Below are 27353 nucleotides of genomic sequence, written 5' to 3' on the forward strand. Positions count from 1 at the left end.
ACTGGAAGGAACCTTGTCCCAGCCCTTGTACACCCTAACTCTGATTCGTGGAAACGCCCGCAGCTGACAGCCGTCTCACCTGGGACAGTCACCTGCTGCCCCCTTCCTTTCCGCTTCCAAACCCACGGGAGAGCCCCGAGGGCCTCGCTGCCCTGTTTCTAGGCTCCCCCCCCCCCCCCCCCAATGAGGCTAATTTTCAGGTGACTGTGTACGTGCTTGGCCCAGGCTCCTGTGCGCCGACACATGGAGAGGGAGCGTGCCGGTGTCAGGGACCGGGCGGGTCCATATCCGGGTGGACCGGGTGGGTAGGGTTGTCCCTCCCTCCAGGTCCCGAGGTGGGTTGGGGTTGGAGGGAAGGACCTGCGGAGATTCTCCGTCACCCCTTGGGATCCGAGTGGGGGCAATAGAAAGAAGGCTAGGGTGCAGGGCGCCGATCTAGGGCGTGCCCACCCTGTCTGCCCGGCCAGCTCCAGGAGCATCCCCAGTCCAGGCCCCGAGCGATCGCGACGGACGAGGAGCTGGTGGAGGAGGGACCTGGAGCCCCGAACTTGCCCGGGAAGTGGCGGGAGGGCGGGGCCGGGCCCTGGTCTAGGCGGGAGGAGGGGCGGCCGCAGCTGCATCCAGCTCGGCTGGCTTCCTTCCCAGCCCTCTTTCCCTCCTCCTCCTCTTCCTCCTGTATGAGTCAGGCATTTCCCGGGGAATCGGAGCAGCCACGCGCGGCCCGGGTGCCCGGAGCTGCAGCAGCGGCGTCTGCAGCTGAGGCGGCGGCGGTGAGGCTGCCACCGCGGCGGCCACCCGCGCCCCGGGCGCGCAGCGATCATGGAGAGAACGACCCAGAGCGCAGACAGCGGCGGCGGCGGGGGCAGCAACAGCAGCAGCCGTAGTAGCAGCCGCGCCACCTCGGCCGGCTCCTCGCCCTCCTGCTCCCTGTCTGGCCGAGGGGTGGCCGGCCGATCAGCGGCCGCGGGACTGGGCGGCGGGGGCAGCCGCAGCAGTCCCGGTTCAGTGGCCGCTAGCCCGTCGGGAGGAGGCGGCCGCAGGAGGGAGCCGGTGCTCGAAGGCGTGCTCAGCAAATACACCAACCTCCTCCAGGGTTGGCAAAACAGGTAACAAGCCCGTCGCCCGCGCCCTCGCGCGGTCCCCGCTTCCCGGGTGTGGACGGTGGCGCCACCCGCGGCCGGGGACTGCCTGGGCACCTCGCCCTTTCTACACCCTGGCGGGCATCGCAGCCGCGGGAGGGAGGCAGGAGCCCTGGCTTTCCTCCGGTGCTGGAAGCTTGAGAAATCTGGAGTGGTCACTGGATCGTCCCGGGTGGTTCCGGTGTCCTACCTGCCAGAGGTTTCTCGCACTCTAGAAGAAGGGCTGAGAGAGACCGACAGAGAGGCAGTGCTAGGTGACCGGTGCAAAAAGTATTCATCATGCATGGTCTAGCACAGTTCTCCCCACCCCGTAGTTCATGTGAAAGTGTGATGTTTAAAATACAAACAACAGCACCGCCACCAACAAAGAGCCTGTCACTTGTCATCTTTGGAGCACCCCTCTTCCCCTCTTCTTCCCCCACCCTCACCGTGCATACCCCTTCGCGGGTGGCTCGAACGTACAGTCCGTCATCCTTTTTTCGCGTTCAGGTGCACGTGAAGTTTCCTCGCTTCCCTCTCAAAGTTGGCAAGCCTTGAATTGGGCGTGGTGGCAGACGCTTGTAGTGCCAGCGCTTCAGAGACTGAGGCCAGTGGACTTGAGTTTGAGGCTAGCCTGGGCTACAGAGTGAATTTCAGGCTAGTTTGAGCCACGTCGGGAGACCTTGCCTCAAGAAAGAAGTTGACAAGTCTAAGGATGTCAGAGACTGGGATTCTCAGAATACTTGGGGTGATGGCCGCGTGTATGGAAGGACTTTAAGGATTAGACTGACAATCGCCCCCCCCCCCATTGTATGGAAGGACTTAGGGAACAGACTAAGGCCTCCCTCCCCGGTGTGTGTGTGTGTGTGTGTGTGTGTGTGTGTTCGGAGAAACAAGCCAAAGATGAACCACCCATGCAAAGACACTATTGGGGAGAGCCTTCAGTAGTCCCTAGGTCTCATAGATTTGGGACCCTTAATGGTTTGTGTCTGTGCGGTTTGAACCCCGCACTGGAGTTTGGCTTGTCTCTTCTGGTGGCTAGCTAGCTCTTTCCACAGGCTGTTTGGAAATGTTCTTCTGATGGCTTCCAGACAAAACAGGGACTGTCACACACGTAACTCTGTAGGAAGAGAACCTTGGATGTAATGGAAAACGAGCAGTTCTAGATAAAGAAGTCTGCACGTCGCCCAGGGTTTCCTTGGAGATCTGTTACTATGTTAGTGGAGTTGCTTTTAACTTTTGAATCTTTTTTTTTACCCCTCAAAATAGCTTTGGCGGCTGCTCTTACCCCCCCCCCCCCTTAAAAGCTGAAAACAGAGAGGTAGTGTGTATAGGAGGGGGGAGGGGAGAGGGAGATAGGCGATGACTAAATGAGATTTCAGTTCTGGAAAGTTGTGTCTCCGAATGGCAGTTCAAGGTGCCTTGTCAGACAGTTTGAAAGCACGTTGGGCGATCACTTCTAATGCTGCTTCTTCAAGAGCTTATGGGGTCGGTCGAGCATCTGCCCTAGATAACAGGCATTTTCTTTGCCTGGCCATAGTATTTTACCTGTAACATGTATTAAAGGATTTCGCTCTTTGTAGTGGATTTAGGAGGGATTTAGAATTGTGTCCTTTTGCCATTTTTAAACCCACTGTGGTGTTCCTACTGGAGTCAGTTTGAGAAAACACAAAGTAAATACTAGCAATCACAAACTTAACCTAGGTAAACGTGCACACTACCGAGCATGCTCGAGGGAGGTCTAGACCTATTGCCTTACAGTCATCCGCCAATGAATGCTCTTCCTCGCCTCCCCGAAGCATTTTCTCTAATGGGCGATGCTGTGTCCAGGCTTCTCTCCTATGTCGGGATCTCTCTGCACCATGGCCCAAGATCCATTTAATGGTCAGGAGGTGATTTCTACTGACCCTGTGAGAACACGCTGCTCCTTTCCCTGGGGGGTCTTGTAAAAGGAGAGCTGTATCTGTGAAGAGGAAGAGAGAAGGGGGCCAGGACAGACTCTGAAAGCCACGGAGACCTCGTTCAGTTATTTTCTCTCATCACAGCCATTTATTGAGTGTCTGTTATGTGCCAGGCCCTGCTGTAGCGGCACACCACTCAGGAGATAAGCCACGGGGGATCTTCTCAGGAAGTGGCTAGGACATGGACCCGAGGAGAGGCAGGCGCCCACCTAGATTAGATTCCCTTTTCTTTCTCTCTTTCTTTTCGAAAGCAGAATTAGGGTTTATTAAAAGACATTTTCAAAGTTACTGATTTATTTGTGTATGTGTGCTTGTGTGTGTAGTGCACATGTGTAGGTTAGAGGACAACATGTGTGTTTGTGCTCATGCATGTAGAGTAGTGCACATGTGGAAGTTAGAGGACAACATGTGTGTGCTCATATTTGTAGAGTAGTGCACACATGGAGGTTAGAGGACAACATGTGTGTGTGTGCGCGCTCATGCGTGAAGAGTAGTGCACATGTTAGAAGACCACTTGCAGGTTACCGTCTCCCACCATGTGGGTCTCAGAGATCGAATAAAAGTCATCGGGCTTGACACAGGTGCCTTCACCCTGTGAGCCATTGTGCCCGTTCGAAAGATTGTGTTTTCCCAGACAGGGTTTCTCCGTGTAGCCCTGGCTGTCCTAGAACTCGCTCTGTAGACCAGACCGGCCTGAAACTCACAGAGATCCGCCTGCCTCTGCCTCCTGAGTGCTGGGATTAAAGAGATATTCCACCATCACCCTGTTGAAAAGATATTTAGATACAGGTTTTAGGCATGGGTGTAAAAAGAAAGAGGCACTTGGGGAGGAAACGAGAGCAGGGATGGGCAAGGGAGTCTCCGAGAGACTGTCTCTATTGGTTGTTATTGTTTTTGAGATAGCCCATGTAGCCCAGGCTGGCCTCGAATTCAGTCAGAGTACTCCAGGCTGACAGGCTTGCTTCTCTGTTGAGCACCTGCTTTGTTTTAACCACTCCCTGCCGGATCTGGATCTTGTCTTCTCCCACTTTTTTGTTTGTTTGCTTTTGTTGTTGTTTTGTTTTTTGAGACAATTTTATGTAGTCCAGGCTGGCCTCAAATTCAGTATGTATCTGATGATGATCTTGAACTTCTGACCCTCCTTGCCTCTGCCTCCCAAGTGCTGGGATCACAGACATTCAGGGCCACCCTTAGTTTTGGCTGGAGGTGGCGCTGGAGATCGAACCCAGGGCTTCACGTATGCCAGGCAAACACTCTACCACCCGGGCTGCACCCTCAACCCCCCACTTTTAGCATTTGTTATAAAAGCATGCATTTGAGGAAGCCTACACCAAAACGACTACCATGGTCTTCCTGGTTTTCCTTGTGAATGAGTCTCCTTTGCTTCTCTGTTAAATGTATAAAATGTATATTTTCTGTGAATGAGTGAAACTGTCCAGAGCTGGCCATTTGATCCCTTGAGTGGCAGGTGCTAGGCCCTCCCCTGCGCCTGGCAGCCTTGAGTGGAGAACTGTCAGCTGAATGTTCTTGGGCCACTGACTGACCTGCCCTTGAGGCAGCCAGGGAACCACTTTACCGTTGGTCTGAAAACATTCCAAGAGCTTTAGGGATCGCTCCAGCCCAGCTGCTGCTTCAGGACGCCTTGGTGTGAGGGAGCTCTGGTCACCTGAAAGACTTCAATTCAAAAAACAAGCTAAAAATGTAATTTCCCTCCCTCCCCTCTTTCTCTTTCCTTGTTTCTTTCTTGTGAGTGTGTGGGCACACATGTTCCATGGCATGTATGTGAAGACCAGGAGACAACTTGTGGAAGTCAATTTCCTCCTTCCCCCATGTGGGTTCTCTGGCTCCACCTTAGGTTGGCAGGCTTGGGGCAAGGCTCTTTCCCGGATGAGCAATCTCACCAGCTTCAGACCTTACTTCGTGACAGTCCTCAGCGAGCTTTCCTTGGCTCTGGCTGCCTCGTGGCTGATTTCGTCCAGATCAGTGGAGAGAGCACTTCCTCTGTGGTGCCCAGCAGAAAGTTTGTGATTGGTGCATTTTGAGGCCTGTGATTGGTGGAACTGGAAGCTGCGCTATGACCGCTGCACACTGTAGCGCTTCACGCGAATCCCGCTCTCCTTTTTTTGACGGCTCTCCTCATGTTTTTCCACCACCCAGCATCCCTCCCCTCCATGCTGCCACCTGAGTGTGGAGTGCCCGTCTCTACCCACTTGTGGTCTTTGTGTATAGGATGAGCAAAGTGGGGGACACCAGAGATGAAGCAGAGAGGGCCTTGGTAACGGCTGAAGCAGCTACAGCACTCTTCATGAGGTGATTAGGAGAAGAGATGAGTGGAAGCGGAGGGGACAGGGTGACTAAGGACTGTGGACATGTAGAGGAGGCAGACTGTAGGCCTTGGCCACTGGAAAGAGTACCAGGGACCTGCCTGGCCGGAAGAGCTGGGGATCCTGACCCCCAAGGCTTGAAAGCCATCCATACTGGCCATTGCTCGGAGCTACCAGCATTAGCTGCGGCTAATGAGCCATGGATCGCTGCCTGGTGAGTGCAGGGCTGCGGAGGGTGAAGAGCTGCAAGGCTGTGACCTGGGCATCCGGAGTTCTAGGTCTCTGCTCATCAGAGTGTGGGGTCACAGCTGTACCTGTCAGGGTCCAGCACTGTCTGTCCAGCCTTCAGGCTCTCTTTGGCTTGTTGAGGTCTCAGAACCATAGACACGGAGGAAGCTAATCTTCTCTCATTTGTGGTCCCTGTCTGCACAGAACCCAAGAACCCAACTTGGCCACCCATTATGTGTGAGGTGCATGTGTGGTTTTGGATAGGTTGCCATCTGTCGGTCTTCACTGCTGATCTGTGTTTGGTGTTATGGACATACAATATGTATGGATATACCAAATGGATATATAATTTGTGTTATAGGTTGATTAGAGAGAACATCCCAGTTTTTGACCCATTTGCGTGGTGTTGCTGTGTATATTCTAGTGCATGAACATGTATTTCTTCTTTTAAAAATATTAAAATGGCTAGGCGGGGTAGTGGCGCACGCCTTTAATCCCAGCACTCAGGAGGCAGAGGCAGGCGGAGCTCTGTGAGTTCGAGGCCAGCCTGGTCTACAGAGCGAGTTCCAGGACAGACTCCAAAGCTACACAGAGAAACCCTGTCTTGAAAAACAAACAAACAACTGTAAATAAATAAATAAAATAAAATAAAATTGCATTTATCTATTTATATTTCTTCATCTCCATGTGTGTGTGTGTGTGTGCGTGTGTATGTATGTATGTATGTATGTGTGTGTGTGTATGCATGAATGCCATGGCTTCATGTGAAGGTCAAAGGACAACTTGCAGGACTTGGTTCTTTCTTCATTTAAAGTTATCAGGCCTGGTGACAGAGGTCCTATCCACTGAACCATCTTACTAGCATCCCCAGTCCCACCCCTCAGGCCCTCTTTTGCTGTTGTGGGGGGTGGGTGGGTAAACAGGATCTCAAGCATCTAAGGCTAGCCTCAAACTGGTTGTGTGGTAAGGTTGACCTTTAACTGCTGGTCCCACTGCCTCTACCTTTCAAGTGCTGGGATTCTAGGCACTCAGCATCAATGCTTGATTTATCTGGTGCTGAGAATTGAACTCAGAGCTTCATGCGTCCAGGCAAGCATCCACCCCCCCACTTAAAGGAAACTCTCCCATCTTGCTTCTCCAGGCTTCAGGTGGCTGCTGCATTCCTTGGCTTTTCTCTGCACCCAACCAGTGTTTGGCAATCTTTCTGTCGCTTTCTTCTCCGGTGCTCCAGACCTGCCACGGCCTCCCCAGAACTTGTGTGACCACACTGAGCGCCCACCCAGATAATCCAGGGCAGCCTTCCCATCTCAAGATCAGCATCCCCACCATAGAAGGCACAACAGAGAGATGCCAGGATTAGGATGTGGGCATCTTGGGGGTAGAGACACTATTCAGCCTCTCTCAGGGCTACAGTTTCTAAACTGGCTTTTAAAAACAAAACAACAACAACAACAACAAAACTATGTTTGTGTGCCTTGTGTCTGTGCATTTGTGCTGTGCCGTGTGTGTAGGTCAGAGGACAGCCTTCCCCCCGCCCCCCACCCCATATGGACCTATGCTTTCCATTAGTTTGAGATCGGATTTCTTGTTTGCTGTTGTGTACTCCAGGCTAGCTGGTTGGCAAATTTCCAGAATTCTGTCTTGCCTCCCATCATCTTGTAAGAGTGCTGGGACTTTATATGTGTGGGCGTCTGCAGGCTTTTGGTGGATTCTGGAGATCCAAACTCAGATCCTCATGGTTGTGTATTAAACCTTTTCGACGCTGAGCCCTCTCCTCAGCCCCAGTTGTGAGGACGAAGGGGACTTTGGTGATGTGAGGTGCACTGTGGCTGGCCATCTGTGGCCCTGCTGCTGGTTCCTCTTAGTCTGTTTATGGACAGCTGTCTGCAGACTCTGGGAAGGGACAGTGACTTAGGCCTCTGTGTCCTGAGTGAAGGGTGGAAGAGAGTGTGCTGGAAGCTCCGAGGATGTCTGCAGTCCTTTCTGGCTCCTGCTGATGCGATTTGGGGCCGAGCCAAGACAGAATCGAAGAGAAAACAGTCCAGAATTTGATTTTTGACAACCCAGACTTGGTTGAATACAGTCACAGCTCCAAACAAAAGTGCTTTATTTGTGTCTTCTACCATGATATCAATAACAGCGATAAAATTAGGAAACATTATATGTGGCTTTCTGTTGTAACTCCATTATTTGAAGGTCAGATAAGTCCTTTGGGCCATGAGTAACTTTCTCTTTTGGCCTTGCAGTTTTAAGGAGACTATTTACGTTGTGTGGTTTGGTCCTTTTCTATAAATATATTGATGAAAATATAAAAGGGTGTGGGCTTGGGATATAACTCATTTGGCAGAGCATTTGCCTTGGATGCTCCGAGTTTACCCTCAGCACTGCGCATATGGGGGCATGGTGGTATCTGGTGGTATTCATCTGTAATCCTAGTCCTTTGGAGGTGGAGGCAGGAGGATCAGAATTTAAGGTTGTCTTCAGTTAGTTTGAGACCAGCCTAGACTACATGAGACCCACTCTCAAAATGTAAAGGGAAAGGAAGGGAGAAAGGAGGGGCTGGGAAGATGGCTCACTGAGTAGAACACATGTGCAAATGACCTGAGTTCTAATACCCACCCCCCATGTAAAGCCCAGCATAGTGGCGTGTACCTGCCACTTGCTCCAGCACTGGGAGGGGGAAGGTAAGAGGATCCAATCCAGCTGGGATGGTAAGACCTTCAGGTGGACTGAGACCCTGTCTTAAAACATAGAGGTGGAGGGGCCAGCGAGGAGATGGTTTACTTTGATGAAGGCCCTTGTTGCATGAGGGTGGTGATATTGTAGAATCTGCAGAAAGGCAGGAGGAGGGAACTGACTCCTGAAAGCTGTCCTCTGACCTGCACACATGTGGCATCCCCAATAGTAATCATAATAACAACAACAACAACAACAACAATAATAATAATAATAATAATGATAATGTATTAAAATATGGAGTCTGATGGAAAAGCACACTGGATCTTGACTTCTGGCTCTTGCACAGGCAAGAACATCTATACACACTTGCACACATGCATCCACTTTATACACACAAAGTTGAAAGGCAACTGTCTTAGGGTTTTCCTGCTGTGAAGAGACACCATGACTATGGCAACTCTTATACAGGAAAACACTTAATTGGGGTGGCTCACAGTTTCAGAGGGTTAGTCCATTATCATCATGGTGGGGAATGGCAGAGTGCAAGCAGACATGGTGTTGGAGAAGGAGCTGAGATACCTATATCTTGATCTGTTGGCAACAGGAAGTGGTCTGAGGGTCATACTGAGCAAAACTTGAGCATAGGAGACCTCAAAGCCCACCCCTACAGTGACATGTTTCCTCCAACAAGCCACGCCTACTCCAACAAAGTCACACTTTCAAATAATGCCCCTCCCTATGAACTTATAGTGGCCAGTTACATTCAAACTACCACAACAACCTATGTGAGTCTTGAGTTTTCATTATGGGGTGTTCTGAGCTTCAAGGCTGTAGGGAATCTTTTGGAAAACGTGGGTAGGACTGGGGACCCTGCCAGCCTGCGCTTGGGGAGGCAGAGTGGATGAAGGGACATAGATGACTTCCAAATTGTCTCTGTTGTCATCAGTCTGTCACAGTGTTGAGACTCCCCTGGAGGCAGTCTGGGCAGAATCAAGGAAACCTTAAAGATGCAGTGTGAGCTGGTGACATGTCCTTCAGAGTGCCTCCTCTTTGCAGGTAGTCTGATTTGACAGTATGTTTACACCCCAAATATTTATTGAGCACCTTTTGCGTGTGTGCCAAGTGCCAGGAGGTACAGTCTAGGCCTTGCTGGAGGGATCTGCCAGTCCTCAGTAAGAGAGGGCATTTGTCTGTAAGGATCCTGAGAAGAAAGAATATAGGCAGTATGGCCTCCAGAGCAACTGTGCAACCTCTATCATTGTAAGCAAGTAGTGGAATTGTGTTCTAATAACACTTTATTTAACAAACAGGCAGTGGGTTGCACATAGCCTCCAGAGTGTGGCTTGACCATCGTGGATCTCATGTGACCCATGGACCCCTTATGCAAGTTATCGCTGCAGCTAAATGTGGTGGCTCTGAGTTGCTCATGGGGACCTTTAGCTTTCCCGTGATTTTCTCTCTCCTTTATTTCTTGAAATTTTGTCTTATTACTATGTGTGGGTATGCTTGTGCCATAGTGTATGTGCAGATGTCAGAGGGTAACTTTATGGGCTGGGTTTTCTTCTAATTTTATGCAGGTTCATGGGCTTGCCCTCAGAGAACCAGGCTTTCAAGTCCTTTGTCTGCTCAGCCACTTTGCTGTCTTCTCCCTCCCTCCCTCCCTCCCTCCCTCCCTCCCTCCCTCCCTCCCTCCCTCCCTCCCCCTTTCTCTCTTTCTGTCCAGGATGGCCTCAAACTTGCTAAGTAGCTGAGTGCAACCTTGATTTTTTTTTTCCCCTTCATCTCCCAAGTGCTGGGATTCCTGGCAGTTATTAGTAAAAGTAATTCTTCCCCGCCCCGTTTTTTGAGATGATATCTCACCCTGTAGCTCAGGCCTGGAATTCACTATGTAGATCAGGACGGTCTCAGTTTTGCTGTGATCCTCCTGCCTTAGCCGTTACCGAGCACACTCGCCTGGCTTCCGTCTGAATCTGTACCACGGGGACAGTATGCGTTATGGGGACATTGGGGTCTGAATTAGTTATCTTTCCTGCTGCTCTGACCTGACTCCAGTGACTTCAGCACGGAAGGGTTTCTTTGGGCTTGAGGTTCAAGGGATGCAGTCCACACTGCTATGATGGCATGATGGCAGGATTGAGAGGATGCGGTCACACTGCACCTGTGGTCGGGAAGCCGAGAGTGAACAGGAAGTGAGCCGACCTATCAGCGGACCTCAAGTCCCACCTCCCAGTGACGCACTTCCTCCAGAGAGGCGCTTCCTCCTAAAGATTCCACAACCTTCCCAAACAGTGCCACCTGCTGGGGAGAAGTGTGCAAACACACAAGTCTGGGGGTTGTGATGGTTGACATCGGCAGTTTGGCAGGCTCTGGACTCAACTGGGAGGGCTCTCAGCGGGGAATTGTCTAGGTTAGGTAAGTGGGTGGGCGTGGCAGCGATGGCTTTTCTTCCTGGGGTTAACTGAGGTGGGAAGACCACCCTGACTGTGGGTAGCACCATTTTATGGGCTAGGACCTGGAGTGATAAGCGGAGGGTGAGCCATGTGTCAGCCTCCAGTGCCCTGGGCCTCTCTCCTTTGGGTGCCTTGTGACCAGCCACCTTCGCTCCTGTGGCTCTGACTCTGCTGCTGTGATGCTGTAACCTGGAACTGTGAGCTGACCCCCGCCCCCCTTCTCCTTTCAGTTGCTTTTGCCAGGGCAATGCGTCACAGCAATGGGAGAGGTAGCTGAGACGGGCGCTTCGTGTTCAGACCTCAGCAGGCATCATGGAAAAGCCAGGAGTAAGGGAGTCAGGGATGGGAACTGCCACTGCGTGCTCCTGGCGCATTCTCCAGGCACAGCTTGGGGAGGGCAGCCGCCTGGTCTCAGGGCTGGAGGGGCAGAAGACAAATTAGGACCTTTGAGAGTCAGAGGAGCCCTTGCTGAAGACTGGGCCCTGAGAAAGGTGCCCCTGGAAGGAAACTTGATGAGGACACTGGCTTGGAGGAATCAATGGAGACAGATTTTAGTAAGCCCGGAATGCAGGGTATGTGTGGACCGAGTCCACAGAGGAGACCTAGACGGGTATGAAAGGCTGTTGTTTTCTGGGGCACTCTTAAGTCTCCAGACCACAGGTGCGAAATGCCTGGATCGGCACAAGGTAGACTCGGGCCTTGGAACAATTTATAAATACACTGTTCAATTTTGTCCTTCAAAGAAATGGAGGTGCACGCAATGCAAATCAATCCGTCTCCCTCTTCTATAGCCACAGAACGCACTCAAACATTATCAGATAGGTCTTTATTTACTTTGTGTGTATGCATGTGGGCACACACGCCATCATGCTCCTGAGGAGGTCAGACAACTCATGGATGTCGGTTCTCTCCTTCCACTCTGTAGATCCCGGGAATCAAACTCAGGTCTTGAGCCTTGGTGGCAAATGCCTTTTTATCTTCTGAGCCTTCCTTTTGGCTCTGACCCTTGTATTTTGGGTATCAGCAGTGTGTTTACACTGCTAATTTCCTGGACCCTTTTTTGTACCCTCCTACTTTTTCCTTCCCTGTTAGAATGAAGCCATGAGGGGTAGAACTAGCAAGCAGATACAATGGCAGGACTCCTGGCAGCCATTTTGAACCCCGAGGTAACCTGGATGAAGGCCAGAAGAGACTTGGCCTCCAAGGACTTTCTGTGAGAGCCTCTTCACAGATTAACTTTAGAATTTCCCATGAGATGAAGGGAGCGATAGTCTTTTGTAAGCCCCTATTCATAGTCAGCTCCAACTCCCCCACCCCAAAGATGTAGATAGAATCCCGTGTTACAGATAAAAAAACCCGAGGAAGTGGTACACACTGTCCAGTCAGTGATGTGAAGTCTGGAATTGTCTGATTCCAAAGTGTGTCTTCTTTTCTTTCATTTTCAAACATTTGTTAATTTTTATTTTAGGCATATGAATGTTTACCTGTGCATGTATGTGTGTGCATGTGCGTGTGCATATGTGTGTGTGTGTGTGTGTGTGTGCAGTGTCCAAGGAGGCCAGAAGAGGGCATCTGATACCCAGGAACTGTAGCTACAGTCAGTTTTGGGCTGCCATGTGGGTTCTGTGAAGTGTATCCACGTCCTCTGGAAGAGCAGCCAGTGCTCTTGACTTCTGAGCCAGTACCCTGACTCCCTGGAATGTGTTCTCTTTCCTCTGCTCTTAGATAAACTCTTGGAGGTCCATCCCCTCATTTTTTTTTAAGATATGACCCAAGGCTTTGCCCCAGGCTAGACCAGCTGTAGCTCATTCCTTTCCGGATAGCCCCATTCTTTTCTCCCCTAACCTCTGCCTGTGTCTATATCTCTTTCCAGGTGTGGCCTTCAGGAAGCAGCAAGCTGTGAGTTTTAATGTGGTATTTTGATTTTAGGGTCCTTTCTGTGAGTGGGTGGTCGGAAACTCTACAGTGTAGGTGCCCTATGTTTGCTGCTTTCTCCTTAGGTGACCTTGCCAGCACTTGCTCATGCTGAGCTGGTCCTCTGTGTCCTTCTGTGCCTGACTGGTTCCTTTGGTCCTTTTTAGGTTGAGGGAGGCTGTTTGGCCTGCAAGAACTGATAGGTGAATTTTAAAAAAATTACTTTTTATGTGTATGAGTGTTTTGCTTGTATATACATATGTATGTATGTATGTGTACCATGTGCATGTCTGGTGCCTACAGAGGTCAGGAGAAGGTGTGTGATCTGGAAGGATGGTTGTGAGCCACCACAAAGGTGCTGGGAATGGAACCCAGGTCCTGTAAGAGCAGTCAGTGTTCTTAACTTAAAAAGTCCTCTCTCCAGCCTGTCTTTTTGTTTTTGTTTGTTTTGTTTTGTTCCAAGACAAAGTCCCGCTTTGTAGACCAGGTCATAGTTTTGTTACTCTGACACAAACTTCGACATTCCAGGAAGAGGAACTCTCCACCGAGGAACTGCCTCCATTAGATTGGCTTGCGATTATTTCGGTGGGACATTTTCTTAATTGCTGATTGATGTGGGAGGCCCCAGCACACAGTGGGTGGAGCCACCACTGGACAGGTGATTCTGGACTGTGTAAGGAAGCAGACTGAGCAAGCCGTGAGGGAACAAGCCAGTAAGCAGCACTCTTCCATGGCCTCTGCTTCAGTTCCTGCCTCCAGGTTCCTGTCATGAGTTCCTGCCCTGGCATTCCTGATGATGGGCTGCAACCTGTATGCCGAATAAACTCTTTCCTCCCCAAGTTGCTTTTATTCAGGGTTTTATCATAGCAACAGCAAGCAAACTGGGACACCAGGCTTGCTTGGAACTCTTTGTAGGTAACCCAAGTTATTCTAAATTCTTGAATTTTGGGCAATCTTCCTACCTCTGTTTGTTGTAGGGATTACAGGAGTGTGTGACTATATTTGGCATATATATATATATATATATATATATATATATATATTTGGTTTTTTTTCTCGCTTTATTGTACAGGGGATTAAACCAAGGGCTTTGTGCATGCTAGGCAAACACTTGACCAAACGCTTTGCTGGATCTTGACTTGCCCCATGGCCTCTGATTTATTAAGCTTGGTATAGATTTTGGCTGAAATAAGGTCATGCATTTGTAGAATGAACTCCATGTTGGGGATTCCTGTGTGTACAAATTGTCCTTGAAAATGAGCCATTGGGGCTGGGATGGGGCCTGGTTGGCCTAGCATGCGCCACACCCTGCACTGCGCCACCTCTTGCACTGAAAAAACTGTGATGGGTACACACTTGTAATCCTAGCACTCTCAAGGTTGAGGCAGGGGGATCAGAAATTCAAAATCATCCAGCTGGGTGTGGTGGCACACACCTTTGACCCCAGCACTGGGGAGCGAGGCAGAAGCTGGTGTATCTTTGCAGTTTTTAAGTTTGAGGTCTACCAGATCTTCATGGTGAGTTTCCGGTCAGTCAAGGATGCATAGTGAGATCCTGCCCAGAACAAAACAAAGCAAAACAAATCAGAAACCAGCAAGGATTTGACTTAGTTGGGTGTTTGCCTAGCAAACATGGGGACCTGGGTTCTGTTCTCAACACTGAATACACCAGGCGTGGTAGTCTACATCTGTAATCCCAACACTTGGTGGGTAGAGTTAGGAGGGTCAGGGGTTCAAGGCCAGCCTGGGCTACAGGAGACTTGTCTAAACAAAACCAAAGGGGCTGGAAAGCACAAAGCTCGTTGTGGAGAGGACACTGTCGGGTCATGGTGGCTCTTTATTCCATTGGTGTGGTGCTCTGACACCTTGAAGGGGCTCTCAGTTCAGTCTCCAGCATGTGGGGGAGGAGTTGGTTACATAGCTGGCAGCGCTGGTCACAGGGTGCCCACTGTCAGAGGAAACAGCCAGGGTGCTCCCTCCACGTATACTCAGGATCCCCTGCCCCAGGTGTGTGGAGTTCAATTGTCCCTTCCCACATCAATTAACATAGTTTAGATAATCCCCAGGAGCCTGCGGCTTGCTGCACAGTTCACAACCCACGTGATTCTAGACTCTGCCAAGTGACGATTATCGCTAACTTTGTTTTCTTAGTCTTTTGTCCAGCTGTCTCTTTGTGGTAACTTCATCACCCTGACTAATGCAGGTCTTCCTCCGCCTGAGGAGTTGGCAGCTGGTTCCTTGGGTCCGAAGGGCACTGTGGTAAGAGTTACCTCAGAGGTGACGTGTGATTAGACAGTTCTGGTAAGAGTCATTCTGCAGGGTTGCCCTTGGAGTGAGCTGAACCTGAGCATGCTGTTAAAAACCAAAACTTTAGGGATTTTTGTTTCTAGGTAACGCTACCAGAGAAAACACCCCACACCCCTTTTGTGGGTTTTTTTTTTTTTTTTTTGAGGTAGGGTTTCTCTGGGTAGCCCTGGCTGGAACTCGCTCTGTAGACCAGGCTGGCCTTGAACTCACAGAGATCCAGTTGCCTCTACCTCCGGAGTGCTGGGATTAAAGGCAGGTGGCATCATGCCCTGTGCATGACTCTCTTAAAGCTGAATAAAAAGTCTGTATTGCCGGCTGGCAGATGTTCGGGAAATTTACCCAAATCCTGCAGGCCTGAGCTTCACTGGTTTTTGTGTTTTAGGTCCAAAAGCCACATCCCGATTGATACACTTTGGTTAGCAAGAGCAGTTAGTGAGAAGTGAAACCACAGAAGCCCCGAAGCATGGCTAGTCCATTTGGAGACTTTCCTGGCTCCTGGAGCCCTGAGCTGTCTTTGATGCACTAGGTCTTTGTTCCCGTGTTTGGCAGGTGTTGGGGCTACATGCTGGGTTTTAAGGTCATATTGAGCCTCCAACATGGTATAAATTGTGCTAAGGTCTAGGTATCTGTTAAATTCATTTTTCTCTCTTGTTCAAGAACAGGACGGACCTTTTTGTGGGCAGGGCAGAAAGGCAAGGTTCTGGAAACCCTTTTGACAGAGCAAGAGAAGTAGAGGGTCTGTGAGATCCGGTTTAAGTCTGATGTCGGGTTTTTCTATTCTTTTGGAGACAGGGTTTCATGTAGCCCAGGCTGGCTTCAAATTCTCTGTGCAGCTGAAGATGACTTTGAACTTCTTTCCACTTCTTTTCTAGGTAAAAACAGAGTCCCGAGCTAAGTTGGGTCAAGCGAGATAGCATCTCTTCATGTCACAGGGTTGTCTGAGTTTCTGTCGCCCGAGAGCTCCCTGCCTCTTCATTTCTTGTCTGTAGCATGATTGATATTTGTAGTGTTTTTGTTTTATTTTTTGACAAGTGTCTCACGATGACCTTGAACTCTTTCTTTTTTTTGTTTTTGTTTTTGTTTTTCGAGACAGGGTTTCTCCGTGGCTTTGGAGCCTGTCCTGGAGCTAGCTCTTGTAGACCAGGCTGGCCTCGAACTCACAGAGATCCGTCTGCCTCTGCCTCCCGAGTGCTGGGATTAAAGGCGCCCGCCACCACCGCCTGGCGACCTTGAACTCTTGAGGCTCTTGCCTGCAGCTCCTAGGTGCTGGATTTTCAAGTGTGGCTGTTTCTTGGTTTCAGACTTTAAATTCCTCTATGTAACAACAAAAATAACTTCAGGCCTGATGCTTGATTTCCGTGGAAATGACATTAAGTTGACCAATGACATTTATGTAAGATTCATGGCTTGAATAGCCTTGTGTTGATGTTGAGTACTTGGTTTTGGCACATGTCCATTGAAGTATCAAAGGGCAAAGGGGTATTATGTCCACAGCAGATTCCAAAGGAGTTAAGGAATAAAAGGGGGTGGAAGGCTGGGAAAGATGTCTCTGTGAGTAAAGTAACCTGACTTTGATCCCCAGCATTCACCTCAAAAAACTGGGCATGGGGGTCGGAGAAGATGTCTTAGCACTTAAAAACAGTTAAAGGACCTGGTTTCAATTCCCATCACGCACATGGCAGCTTACAACTGTTCATAACCCCAGTTCCAGGGGTCTGATGTCCTCTTCTGACCTCTGAGGGCACCAGGCACATACGTGGTACACAGTCATACATGAAGGCAAAACATTCATATACACAGAAAATTTAAAAACAAATTAAACTAAAACAAAACAAAGCCGGCCATGGTGGTGGGTGTCTGTAACTCCCTGTGCCACAGTGTCAGGGACATCTGTATCCTGGGACTTGCTGGCTAGATGGTCTTCCTGACTCTGCCAGCTCCAGGGGCCCTGAGAGACCCTGTCTCAAAAATAAGGTAAATAATAATAATAATTGTAATAGACATTTGGCATCAATTTCTGGCCTCTACACATGCACACACGGGTGAATACACATCCATACACAGGCATACACCACACGCATACACACACACACATGCACACTCACAAATCCACACATTCGCATATGTATATAAAATCATAAATCAACTAGTAAAGTGTCATGGCTTGTTAGTAGTAAATAGCTCTTTGGTGGCTGTGCCTTATTGATAGGACACTTATTGGCATGTGTGAAGCTATGAGTTCAAGCAACCCCCAATAAAACAAAAAGAAAGACGTCAAAAATAGAGGGTAACGTAGTTCAGTAGGTAGTGTGTAGTGTGTTTACATTTGGTGCACCAAGCACTATGTTTCATTCTCAGCATCTCATAAGTTAGGTGGCGGCATGCTTGTGCAAAGCACTTGGGAGGTAGGGGCAGAAGGATTAAGAGTTCAAAGTCATCCTTGGTTATGTAGCAAGTTCGAGGCTAGCCTGGGCTACCTGAGACTATCTCATCCTTCCAAACAGAGAAGCACGTAGGTCTTTGTAGTCTGATAGCATCTATGTAAACTTGAAATTACATCGATTCTATTACATTTGCTCTATTAAAAAACAAAGGGCAGGCTAGGCATGGTGGTGCTTGCCAAAAAGGCATCTCTGGGTTGCATTGGAGGAAGAATTACCTTGGGCCATGTATTATACAAACCACTGATACAAACTGATAAGCAAACACACACACACACACACACACAACCTGTGCATTATTTTTGTGATCTTTCCACTACTGTCTTCACGTAATAAGTGTTGGGCACCTGGAATCTTCCTCAGCGGCCAAGGAAGCAGCCATCCATCCAGATACAGAGGACAAGGACAGCCGAGTTTGTTATTGTCTGCAAGCAATTGTGCATTAAACTAGGTGAAGCAAGCTCATTTGCAGCTTAGGAAAGGGCCATTAAGCCCTGGGGAGATTTGTGTGTTTATCCCTCCCCTGTTAGTTGTTTGATATTACATAACCAGCAAGCGGTTTTCCCTGGCAAATGGGATAAAATGGTCAGCGTGTTGCTTGCTCTTCCCCAGTTTTGACAGGACGATGAGAAAGGGTTGCCCTATATAAGCACGCCAAACGTCATTCTCTCTCCCCCTTCCTCTCCCTACTTTGTCTGTATCATGTGTGTGAGAGTGTAGGGGCACACACGTGGTGATAAAGAGGATAGCCTGTGAGAGTTGGGTCTCTCCTTCTATTGTCTGGGTCCCCGGGATTGAACTCATGTCGTCAGACTTGGTGGTAGGTGCCTTTACACACCGAGTCATTTTACCATCTCAAATGCACGCTGTACAGATTTGGGAATTTCTTCTAGAAGTCTTTTAGAATTTTGAGGTTTGTCATTCTAAGAATGGCTTGTGGAATAAAGAAGGCCAATGGAATATGGCTTCGGAATGTTCTGGTGAGGACGGGCCACTTTCTAAGGTGGACCCTCCTGTGGACCCTCCCTGCTCTGATGGGACCGTAGGATGAAGGCCTTGGGCCTTGAGGTCAGTTTAAGAGCTTGCTTCTATGTTAAGCTGGCAGGTGCTCCAAGTTAGACCTCAGTTTGATGGCTTCTTGGAGGTCAAGGTTCACAGGCGTGTTTTATCACTCACGAGGAATTCGCTCATTGTGTGCATGTGTGTATATATGTGGAGGATAAAGGTTAACTTTGAATAGCATCCTTCAAGTGTCCCTTACCTTATGTTTGAAGACAGGATCCCATGACTGGCCTGGAGCTCACCATTCAGAGTGGGCCAGCTGGCTAGTGAGCCCCAGGATCCTCCTGTTTCCATCTACCCAGCACTGCAATGACAAGTGTGTATCACCATACCTGGCTTTTTTATGGGCGTGACGGCAAGCTTTGATTATCATCTTGACAAAACCTAGAGTCACCTGGGAGGAGATTCTTAACGAGGGACTGTCAATGGTGGGTTGGCCTGTGGGCTGAGTAAGTTTGTGGGGGATTGTTTTAGTTAAATTAGTTGGTGTGAGAGGAACCCGCCCACTGTGGGCAGCACCGTTCCCTTTGCTTGGGGTCCTGAACTGTGTAAGCCAGAGAAAACGAGCTGAGCACCAGCAAGTGAGCATGCATGCATTCATTCTCTCTCTGTTCTTGCTTGTGGATTAAATGTGCCCAGCAGTCCCATTCTACACAGCAATGTGATTCCACACAGCAATGGAGTGCAACCTGAATAGGAAGCTAAAATCAGCCCTTTCTTCCCCTAGTAGCTTTTTTTTCCCTGAGTGGCCTTTGGCCAGGGTATTTTATCACAGCCACACAAATGCAACTAGAACACGAGGATTCTGGGGATCAAACTTGACTCCCATGCTTGAGGGACACACACTCTCCCGACCGAGCTGTCTCCCCAGCTTTCTCTTTCTATTAAGAACTGGGGTTCTTCTGTCCCCGCCTCACAGACCTGGGCAGTGGTTTGCATATTAACCATGCAGAGCTCAGCGCTCAGATTCCTCCTCTTGACTGATGACGGGTTGCTGCTCCGAAAGGAACAGGTGTCTCTTTTTACAGCCTCCCCCCTCCCCCCATGCGGCAAGGTCATAGCCTTGACCCTGAGACACTTGGCCCTTCGTTTTCATCCTGGTCTCGAAGATTTGAAGTAAGAGAATGCAAAGAACAGATTAAGGAAAACTCAAGAAGACATCCAGGTTTGCCCAGTGATGGGATTCTCCTTGCCCTTCTGTGACTGGCTGGCCTGGCTCTGTCCATACACGCTCATTTGGGTGAAGAAAGTACAGTGTCCTGCCTTTTTAGGCTGAGATGGAAGGATGCAGGGCTCTAGGCGAACTTTATATCACCGAGTTGCCTCATTTGTGAGATGGGGCTAATGTAACCCCCTACCAGTTAAGTAAGTCACCTTTGTAAGGTTTGAAGGCTAGTGCCTGGGGCAAGTGAGTGTTAAAGAAAGAAAATAGAGGCCAGAGAGAGGGCTCAGTGGTTAAGAGCACTTGCTACTCTTCCATAGGACCAGGACTCAATTCCCAGCACATGTATGACAGCTCACTACCTGTAATTCAAGTTGGGGGGGGAGTTCTGATGCCCTCTTCTGGCCTCCAAGAGCACTGCACACACACAGTACACATACATATACACAGACAAAACACCCATACACATAAAATAAAAATAAATAAATCTCAAAAAAGAAAGAAAATAAAGGCTAGGTGAGGTGATAGGCACCTTTAATCTTAGCATTTGGGAGGCAGAGGCAGGTAGAATGCTGTGAGTTCAAAGGTCAGACTGGCATACATAGTGAGTTCCAAGATACCCAGGGTTACATAGTGAGATTTCCCTTAAAAAAGAAAGACAGAAAGAGGAAAAAAATCACTATGGGCTATCTGCATTCCCACAGAGCTGGGGGAAAAGAAAAACCTCAGAGTACTTTATTTTTTCCTGTTTTCTCTCTTCTCCCCCCCCCCCTTTTGGACAGAGTCTCATGTAGTTCAGGCTTATTTCCAATTTGCCATGTAGCCAAGGATGACCTTGAACTTCTGATCCTTCTGCCTCTACTTCCCTGATGCTGGGATTTGAACTCAGGGCTCAAAGCTTGCTGGACAAGCACTTCATTTACTGGGCTGCACCACCCACCCCTCTAGTCCTGTGTTTTGTCATCCACATTTGTTTGGTTGTTGTCATCTCATGGAAGTCGTTACTTATTCTCAGGGGCCAAAGCTTAATCTGTAGGATGTGCATAGTAAAATCATAACCTCTGATTTAAAGTAAATTAGTCACAGGGGCTGGAGAGATGGCTGAGTTGTTAAGAGCACTGACTGCTCTTCCAAAGGATCCAGGTTCAATTCCCATCACCCACATGATAGCTCACAACTGTCTGTGATTCCAGTTCCAGGGGACCTGGCATGCTCACACAGACATACATGCAGGCAAAACACCAATGCACATAAAATAAAAATAAATATTTTATTTAAAAGGTAACTTAGTCTCTTCCGAGATGACTCCCATATTTTTGAACACTCTTGTGAGCCTTCTCATCATTCCCCATTTTCCTTATCGCTTGCTGTTGCTACTGTTTATTTTTAAATTTTAGCTATTTTCATTTGTAAATAGCTAAGGATGGTGGATGTCATTCAGGATGGCCTTGAACTCCTGATCCTCTTGTCTTACCCTCCCAAGTGCTGGGATGACAGGTGAGCATCATGTGACCAGTTCATGTGGCGCTGGGGATCGAACCCAGGGCATCGTGCATGCTAAGCCAGCACGCCACCAACTGAGCTACATCCCTGGCCTTAATCTGGAGTTAAATCGGACTGTTTCTTTTTTAATATTTTTATTATACTTTATTATTTTTATGTGTCTGAAAACAGAGGTCAGAGGACAGTCTTTGGGAGCCAGTTCTCTTCTTTTATGAGTTCCAGGACTCAAACTCCAACTGTGAAACTTGGGGGCTTTTGCCATGACCTGCTGGGCTACCTGGCCAGCCCAACGTTGTTTGTTTTCTTACCTTTTAGTTTTGTGAGCTTTATTTATTTACTGGAATGTTTATTTTTATTTATGAGTCTGTATGTGTATATGTGCAGTATGTCTGTGGGGGTCCCTTGGAGGTCAGAAGAGAGTGTTGGTTTCGCTGGAGTTGTAGTCAACTGTGAGGCATTGGATGTGGATGCTGGGAATTGAACTCAGGTCCTCTGCAAGAGTAGCAAGCACTCTTAACTGCTGATCTGTCTTTCCAGCTTCTTGAGAGCCTTATACTAGTATAAAGCTAAGTACTGAGTGCTAAGCACTGAAAGTGCTTTTTTTTTATTTTTTATTATGAATACAATATTCTGTCTGTGTGTATGCCTACAGGCCAGAAGAGGGCACCAGACCTTATTACAGATGGTTGTGAGCCACCATGTGGTTGCTGGGAATTGAACTCAGGACCTTTGGAAGAGCAGGCAATGCTCTTAGCCTCTGAGCCATCTCTCCAGCCCTGAAAGTGCTTTTTCTCTTTTGGTGTGTGTGTGTGTGTGTGTGTGTGAGCATGCGTGTGCATGTGTATAAACGTGCATGTGTATAAGTGTGTGTGTATAAATGTGCATGTGTGTGTGTGTGTGTGTGTTATGCATTTGTACTCATGCATGCACAGGCCAGAGAGAACACTGGTTCTCTCTGTCTTATTCCTTTGAGGCAGGGTCTCTCACTGAATCTGGACCTGTGTTTCAGCTAGACTGCTTGACCAATGAGTCCCAGCTGCTCTGCCCACTTGCTGCCAGCATTGGGTTTACAGTACACATGGGCACATCGTTTGCATGGGTCCAGAGGATTCAGACAGTGATGACCTTACCTTAGGGACACTGAACTGTGTCCCTAGCCTGCTGTCATGCTTGTATTGAACTGGCCCATTTCTCACACATTGTTGAATCCTGGTGTGTAGAGTGGTTTCTAGTCATCCTCTATTGTCTTTTTGGTCCTTCTGAAGCCTGTAGTCATGTCTCCTGTCTTGCCTACTCTCTTTGAGACCAGATTTTGTGCTTTGTGTCACAGGCTGACCTTGAGCTCATTATGTAGCTCTGTTTGGCCCCACACTTTCAGCCATCCTCCTGCCTCAGACTTCTGACTACTGGGACCACATATGTGTGCTCCACCCCAGCCCAGAACTATAGATTTAAATGGATGAACGCTGAGAGAGGTGCTGGGGCTCAGGGCGGCTTCCGTCTGAGAGGCTGTGGAAGGTGATTCTATCGAATTTTGTTACCAGGAAGCATTTCTAACCGGATGCCTTCAGTTACTGTAGAGCAGACAGTAAACAGGACTTGCGTGAAGTCGTGGAGAAGTCACATGGAGGCACATCCTGCTCTCAAAGCATCAAATTACTGGAAGCAGTTCTGGCTTGGCAAATATTTCCTTCTGCCTGGGGGTGCTTTAGGAAAGGTCCTGGTGGGGTGGGGCGAGATGGCTCAGTGGGTAAAGAGCTTGCTGAGCGAGCGGGAGGAAGTGTTCAAATCCCCAAAAAGTCGGGCATCGTCACACGCATCGGTAATCCCGGTGCTCCAAGGCAAAATGACGAGAGGCAGGTCTGGCAGGCCAGCCAGCCTGCCAGTGCAGTAGCCGACAACAAAAGATACCCTGTCTCAAACAAGGCAGAAGGTGATTACCAACATCCAAGGCTGTTCTCTGACCTCTGTATTCATGCTGTGACACACACATGTGAACACATGTATATCAGACACATTATGCAAATAGCCATCCATTGTTTGCCGTTGGCAGGCGTCTCTGGGGTGGGGCTTGCTGCTGATGCCCTTGGAGACGTAGGTGATGGGTTTTTAGTGAGAGTGTCTAGGGACAGGAGGCTCAGAGGTAGTCTTTGTTTTCTGAGCTGGTGAGGGTGTGGGTGTCAAATCTTTACTCTTACCGAGAAATGGGTGTTTTACATTTTGTTTACTTAATGTGTGTGTGTGTATGGCATGTGCAGAGGTTAGAGGACAACTTAGAACAATTGGTTCTCTCCTCTCCTTCTACTCTGTGGGTCCTGGGGATTGAACTCGGGTTCTTAGGCTTGGTGGCAAGCCCCTTTTCTCACGGAGCCATCCCACCAGCCCTGAAATAGACATTTTAAGGAGGAGGGACCTGTTTGTGAAAATTTGCTTCTCACCTTACAGGGTTCTATTTATTATTGCTTTCTCATTTAGGTCTAAGGCTCTGAGTGAGGAATTTGGCATAATGATAAAGTATTTAAGTGAATTCTCCGGTTATATCTCATTTCTAGAGCCTGGATATAATCCTGATTGATGCAAATACCCCTTTTATTGTGCCTGAGAACTGAATGCTGGGTTCTGGTTTGTTCAGTTTTACCCTGGATTACTGAACACTGAAACTGGCAGGGGCAGCTGAAGCTCTGAATGGCAAAGCGGTGCCAGCCTCGTTCTGAACTGTTGCCCTGGCATCAGGGCTGCAGGAATGAGATATGTATAGGAACAGATCTGTGCGTGTGTGCGTGCATGTGTGTGTGTGTGTGTGTGTGTGTGTGTGTGTGTGTGAGAGAGAGAGAGAGAGAGAGAGAGAGAGACAGACCTGGGAAGAATGTTTTAGTGAAAACTTGTCTTGATCAAGTTGGTGGGTGGTGCGTCTATGGGGGACTGTCCTGAAGACCCAGCCCATTGTGGGTGGCACCATTCCCTAGGTAGGGGATCCTGAGCGCAGGCGTGCATGTATTAAATTCATTGCTTCCTGCTGCTGACTGTGGCTGTCAAGTGACCAGTTCTACTAGGTTCCTGCTGCTGTGACTGCTGCCTCCATGACCTGTGACCTGAAACTGTGAGCCACTTAAACCGTTCTCTCGTAAGCTGATTTTATCGGGTTATTTTATCGTAGCCACAGGAAACACAGCTGAGGCACTGGCCATGTTCCGGAGGGGCTCTCTGAGTTTCCCTGTCTGCAGGATCCCTGAGTCTTGATCTTCTTCCTTCTCAGAGTTTTTCAGTATGTGATTCTATCAGCATTTGGGGGAGAGCGGAGAGTGGCCCTCTGTGCATCTGGGTTTGAGAAGGACAGGTTCCCAGTGAACACACAGGATCTCAAAGGGACAGTTGTACTCCAAACATCCAATAGGAACGTGGATTCTGCATCTGAAAGAGCTGCGTTTCAAGTCGTGGAGTGGCCACATGTCACACTCCAAGAATAATCCTGGCATTTTTCCAATATCCTTTTTCTGGATCTGTTTTCCAAAATAAATCAAAGTCAAGTCTCCACGAAGGAGAAGGGAAGCTAGCAGTTCTTTCGCAGGCTGTGACACCGGGGCGTGGAGACAAACTTGACCAGCCCTGCATTTTACAGGTGAAGAAGTGTCCCCCAAGAGATGAAATTTAGTTTATGTCCAGGGTTCATGGCAGAGTTTGAGCAGGAAATCAGATCTGGCCTCTCGATGGTGTTGGAGAAGCTCCAGAAGGCAATGCAGAGATGGCCGTTTTCCCCCTGTGGGTTTGTTAAATAGTGGGCTATGCTTCCTGGCTTTATATTGTCCTGGCTGGTGCCCCAGGACCCACCTGATGTTCTGGTTTATTGATTAGCTGTATTGAGTAATGGAGAAGGCTTCAAAATGTGCAAAGAGCTCGCCTGCCTGGAACTCAGTGTCCTGGAAGGTTTTAAAAGATGGTTTGGGGTCCAGTCTCATGCTGGTTTCCTGAGTTACACAGCCATGAGAGTTGCATAGTAGCTCTCAGTAGCCAAAGCTGCTTTTCATTTTATTTTATTATGATTTTAAAGACAGAGTCTCCAGCCGGGCAGTGGCGGCGTACACCTTTAATCCCAGCACTTGGGAGGCAGAGGCAGGTGGATCTCATTGAATTCGAGGCCAACTCAATCTACAAAGCGAGTTCCAGGACAGCCTGGGCTGTTACACAGAGAAACCCAGTTTCAAAAAACAAAAGCAAAGAAAGACAGGGTTTCTATCCCAGGCTGGTCTCGAACTCAGTACATTGGTGAGGATACACTTGAGCTCCCATCTTCTCACCTGCAACTCCTGTGCTGGTGCCATGGAGGCCAGAGAGGGCATCAGATCCCCTGGAGCTTATGAACCACTTGGCATGGGTGCTGGAAACAGAACCGGGCAGCTGCAAGATCAGCAGACACTTTTAACCTCTGAGCCATCTGTCCAGCCTGGGGTCAGTCCTTGGTGGCATCCGTCCCTGCTTCAGGTGTGGTGTCCAACTCCATTGTATAAATTCTCATTTTTGAAGAATTGAACCGTGGTTATAAAGGCTTTTTAGGATCCCTGTTCTTTAGAGATGGTGTTTGGCCCTTTGGGGGACACTTCCCATGTCAGGTTGATAGAATTTTCTGTGGTGCTTACGCTTTGATTCACGGGAGTAAGAAAACCATCAAGGTCTAAAGCGGTGGTCCTCAGCCTGCCTAATGGTGCGACCCTGTAATACAGTTCCTCATGTTGTGGTGACCCCAACCATGAAAGTATTTTCATTGCTACTTCATAGCTGTGATTTTGCTACTGTTATGAATCATAATTAAACATCTGTGTTTTCTGGTGGTCTTGTTGTCTGACCCCCGAAGGGGCACTGACCCACAGATTGAGAAGCACTAGTCTGAACAGTCAGTAACTCCTCTCCACTCGGCCATTGTAGCCCGAAGGCAGACTTGAGCAATGTGTAAGCAGAAGTGTAGGGCTGGGTTCTGGGAAAACCCGAGGCACAGAGGCTGTGGTGATGGCTCATTGTGCAAAGTGCTTGCTACACAGCGATGAGGACCTGAGTTCAGATCCCCTGCACCCACATAACAAAGCCAGGCCTGATGGCATGCATCTGTCACTCCAGCATTAGAGGGAGGGAAGCTGAGACAGGCAGATCGCTGGAGCTCATTAGCCAGTCAGTCTAGTTAATCAGTGGTGAGCTCTCTCAGGGAGAGATAGTGTGGAGAGCTATTGAGGAAAACACTTGTGACCTCCACATGTACCCACATTCATGTGTACCCACATGTACGTATGTATGTACATAAACACACTCATGCTATACACATACACCCCACGTACAAAGCACAGTGAGGAGAGGGCTTAGAGGATAAGGTGCTTGCCTTACAAATATGAAGGTTTTTTTTTTAATCTAGCTTTAAAGTTTCATTTATTTTTCATTATGTGTATATGTATATGTCTGCGCATGTGTGAATGTAGGCGCCTGAGAAATCCAGAGAGGGCATTTGATCTCTTGGAATTATAGTTATAGGCAGTTGTGAGCTGCTCAGTGTGTGAGTGCTGGGAATTGGATTTAGGTCTTCTGCAAGAGCAGTTTGTGCTCTCAATTGCTGAACCATCTTTTCAGCCCTGAGGATCTAAGTTTCATCCCCAGAACCCAAGTAGAAAATATCCCAGATGTGGTGGCATGTGCTTGGAATCTCAGCACCGGAGAGGCAGAGGCCGGTGAATTCCTGGAGCTCACCCAGCCTGGCCTACTTGGTGAGCTCCAGGCAAACGGGAGACCTTGCCTCAAAAGCATCTAGGGGATGGCACCCGAGGAACACCACCAGGATGTGCCCTCTGTCTTCTGTGCACATACACAGACAAACAGACGTGCACCCTGGCATAAAGCGCCGTGCGCCCACATGTCAGTTGTCAGGGGACAGGATCTACTGAGGCTGAATGCATACAAGCCAGGTTTGTCATGGAAGGTGGTTCTAGGCACCGATTTGTGAGGAATTTCACTCTTTCAGTGGGGAAGCTCTCTAACATAGAAATACCCTGAGGACCAGTGACTGACAGAAATCAGGTAGGCTGGGCAGTCACAGCCCGTGGCTATTCTGTCTATGGCCAGCGTCTGGAGAGCTGCTTTAGGTGTGTATTGACTTGGAGACATCTGGGTCGCCAGGTAGAGTTTCAGTGCCCTCCTCACAAACACTCACAAGGCACTCACTCTTGCA

The 27353-nt window shown here is 48.9% G+C and overlaps 1 protein-coding gene across 1 annotated transcript in view; it reads left to right on the plus strand.

The window, feature by feature from the left end:
* Positions 1-819: 819 nt before the first annotated feature.
* The window catches only part of Osbpl10 (oxysterol binding protein like 10), a 232928-nt gene continuing 206394 nt past the window's right edge, over positions 820-27353 (plus strand). The window contains exon 1 of the mRNA XM_038324095.1: positions 820-1106. Coding sequence (XP_038180023.1) covers positions 820-1106 — 287 coding nt within the window. The remainder of the gene's footprint in view (positions 1107-27353) is intronic.

The sequence above is a fragment of the Arvicola amphibius genome, chromosome 3 (assembly GCF_903992535.2).
Source record: "Arvicola amphibius chromosome 3, mArvAmp1.2, whole genome shotgun sequence".
Taxonomy (NCBI): Eukaryota; Metazoa; Chordata; class Mammalia; order Rodentia; family Cricetidae; genus Arvicola; species Arvicola amphibius.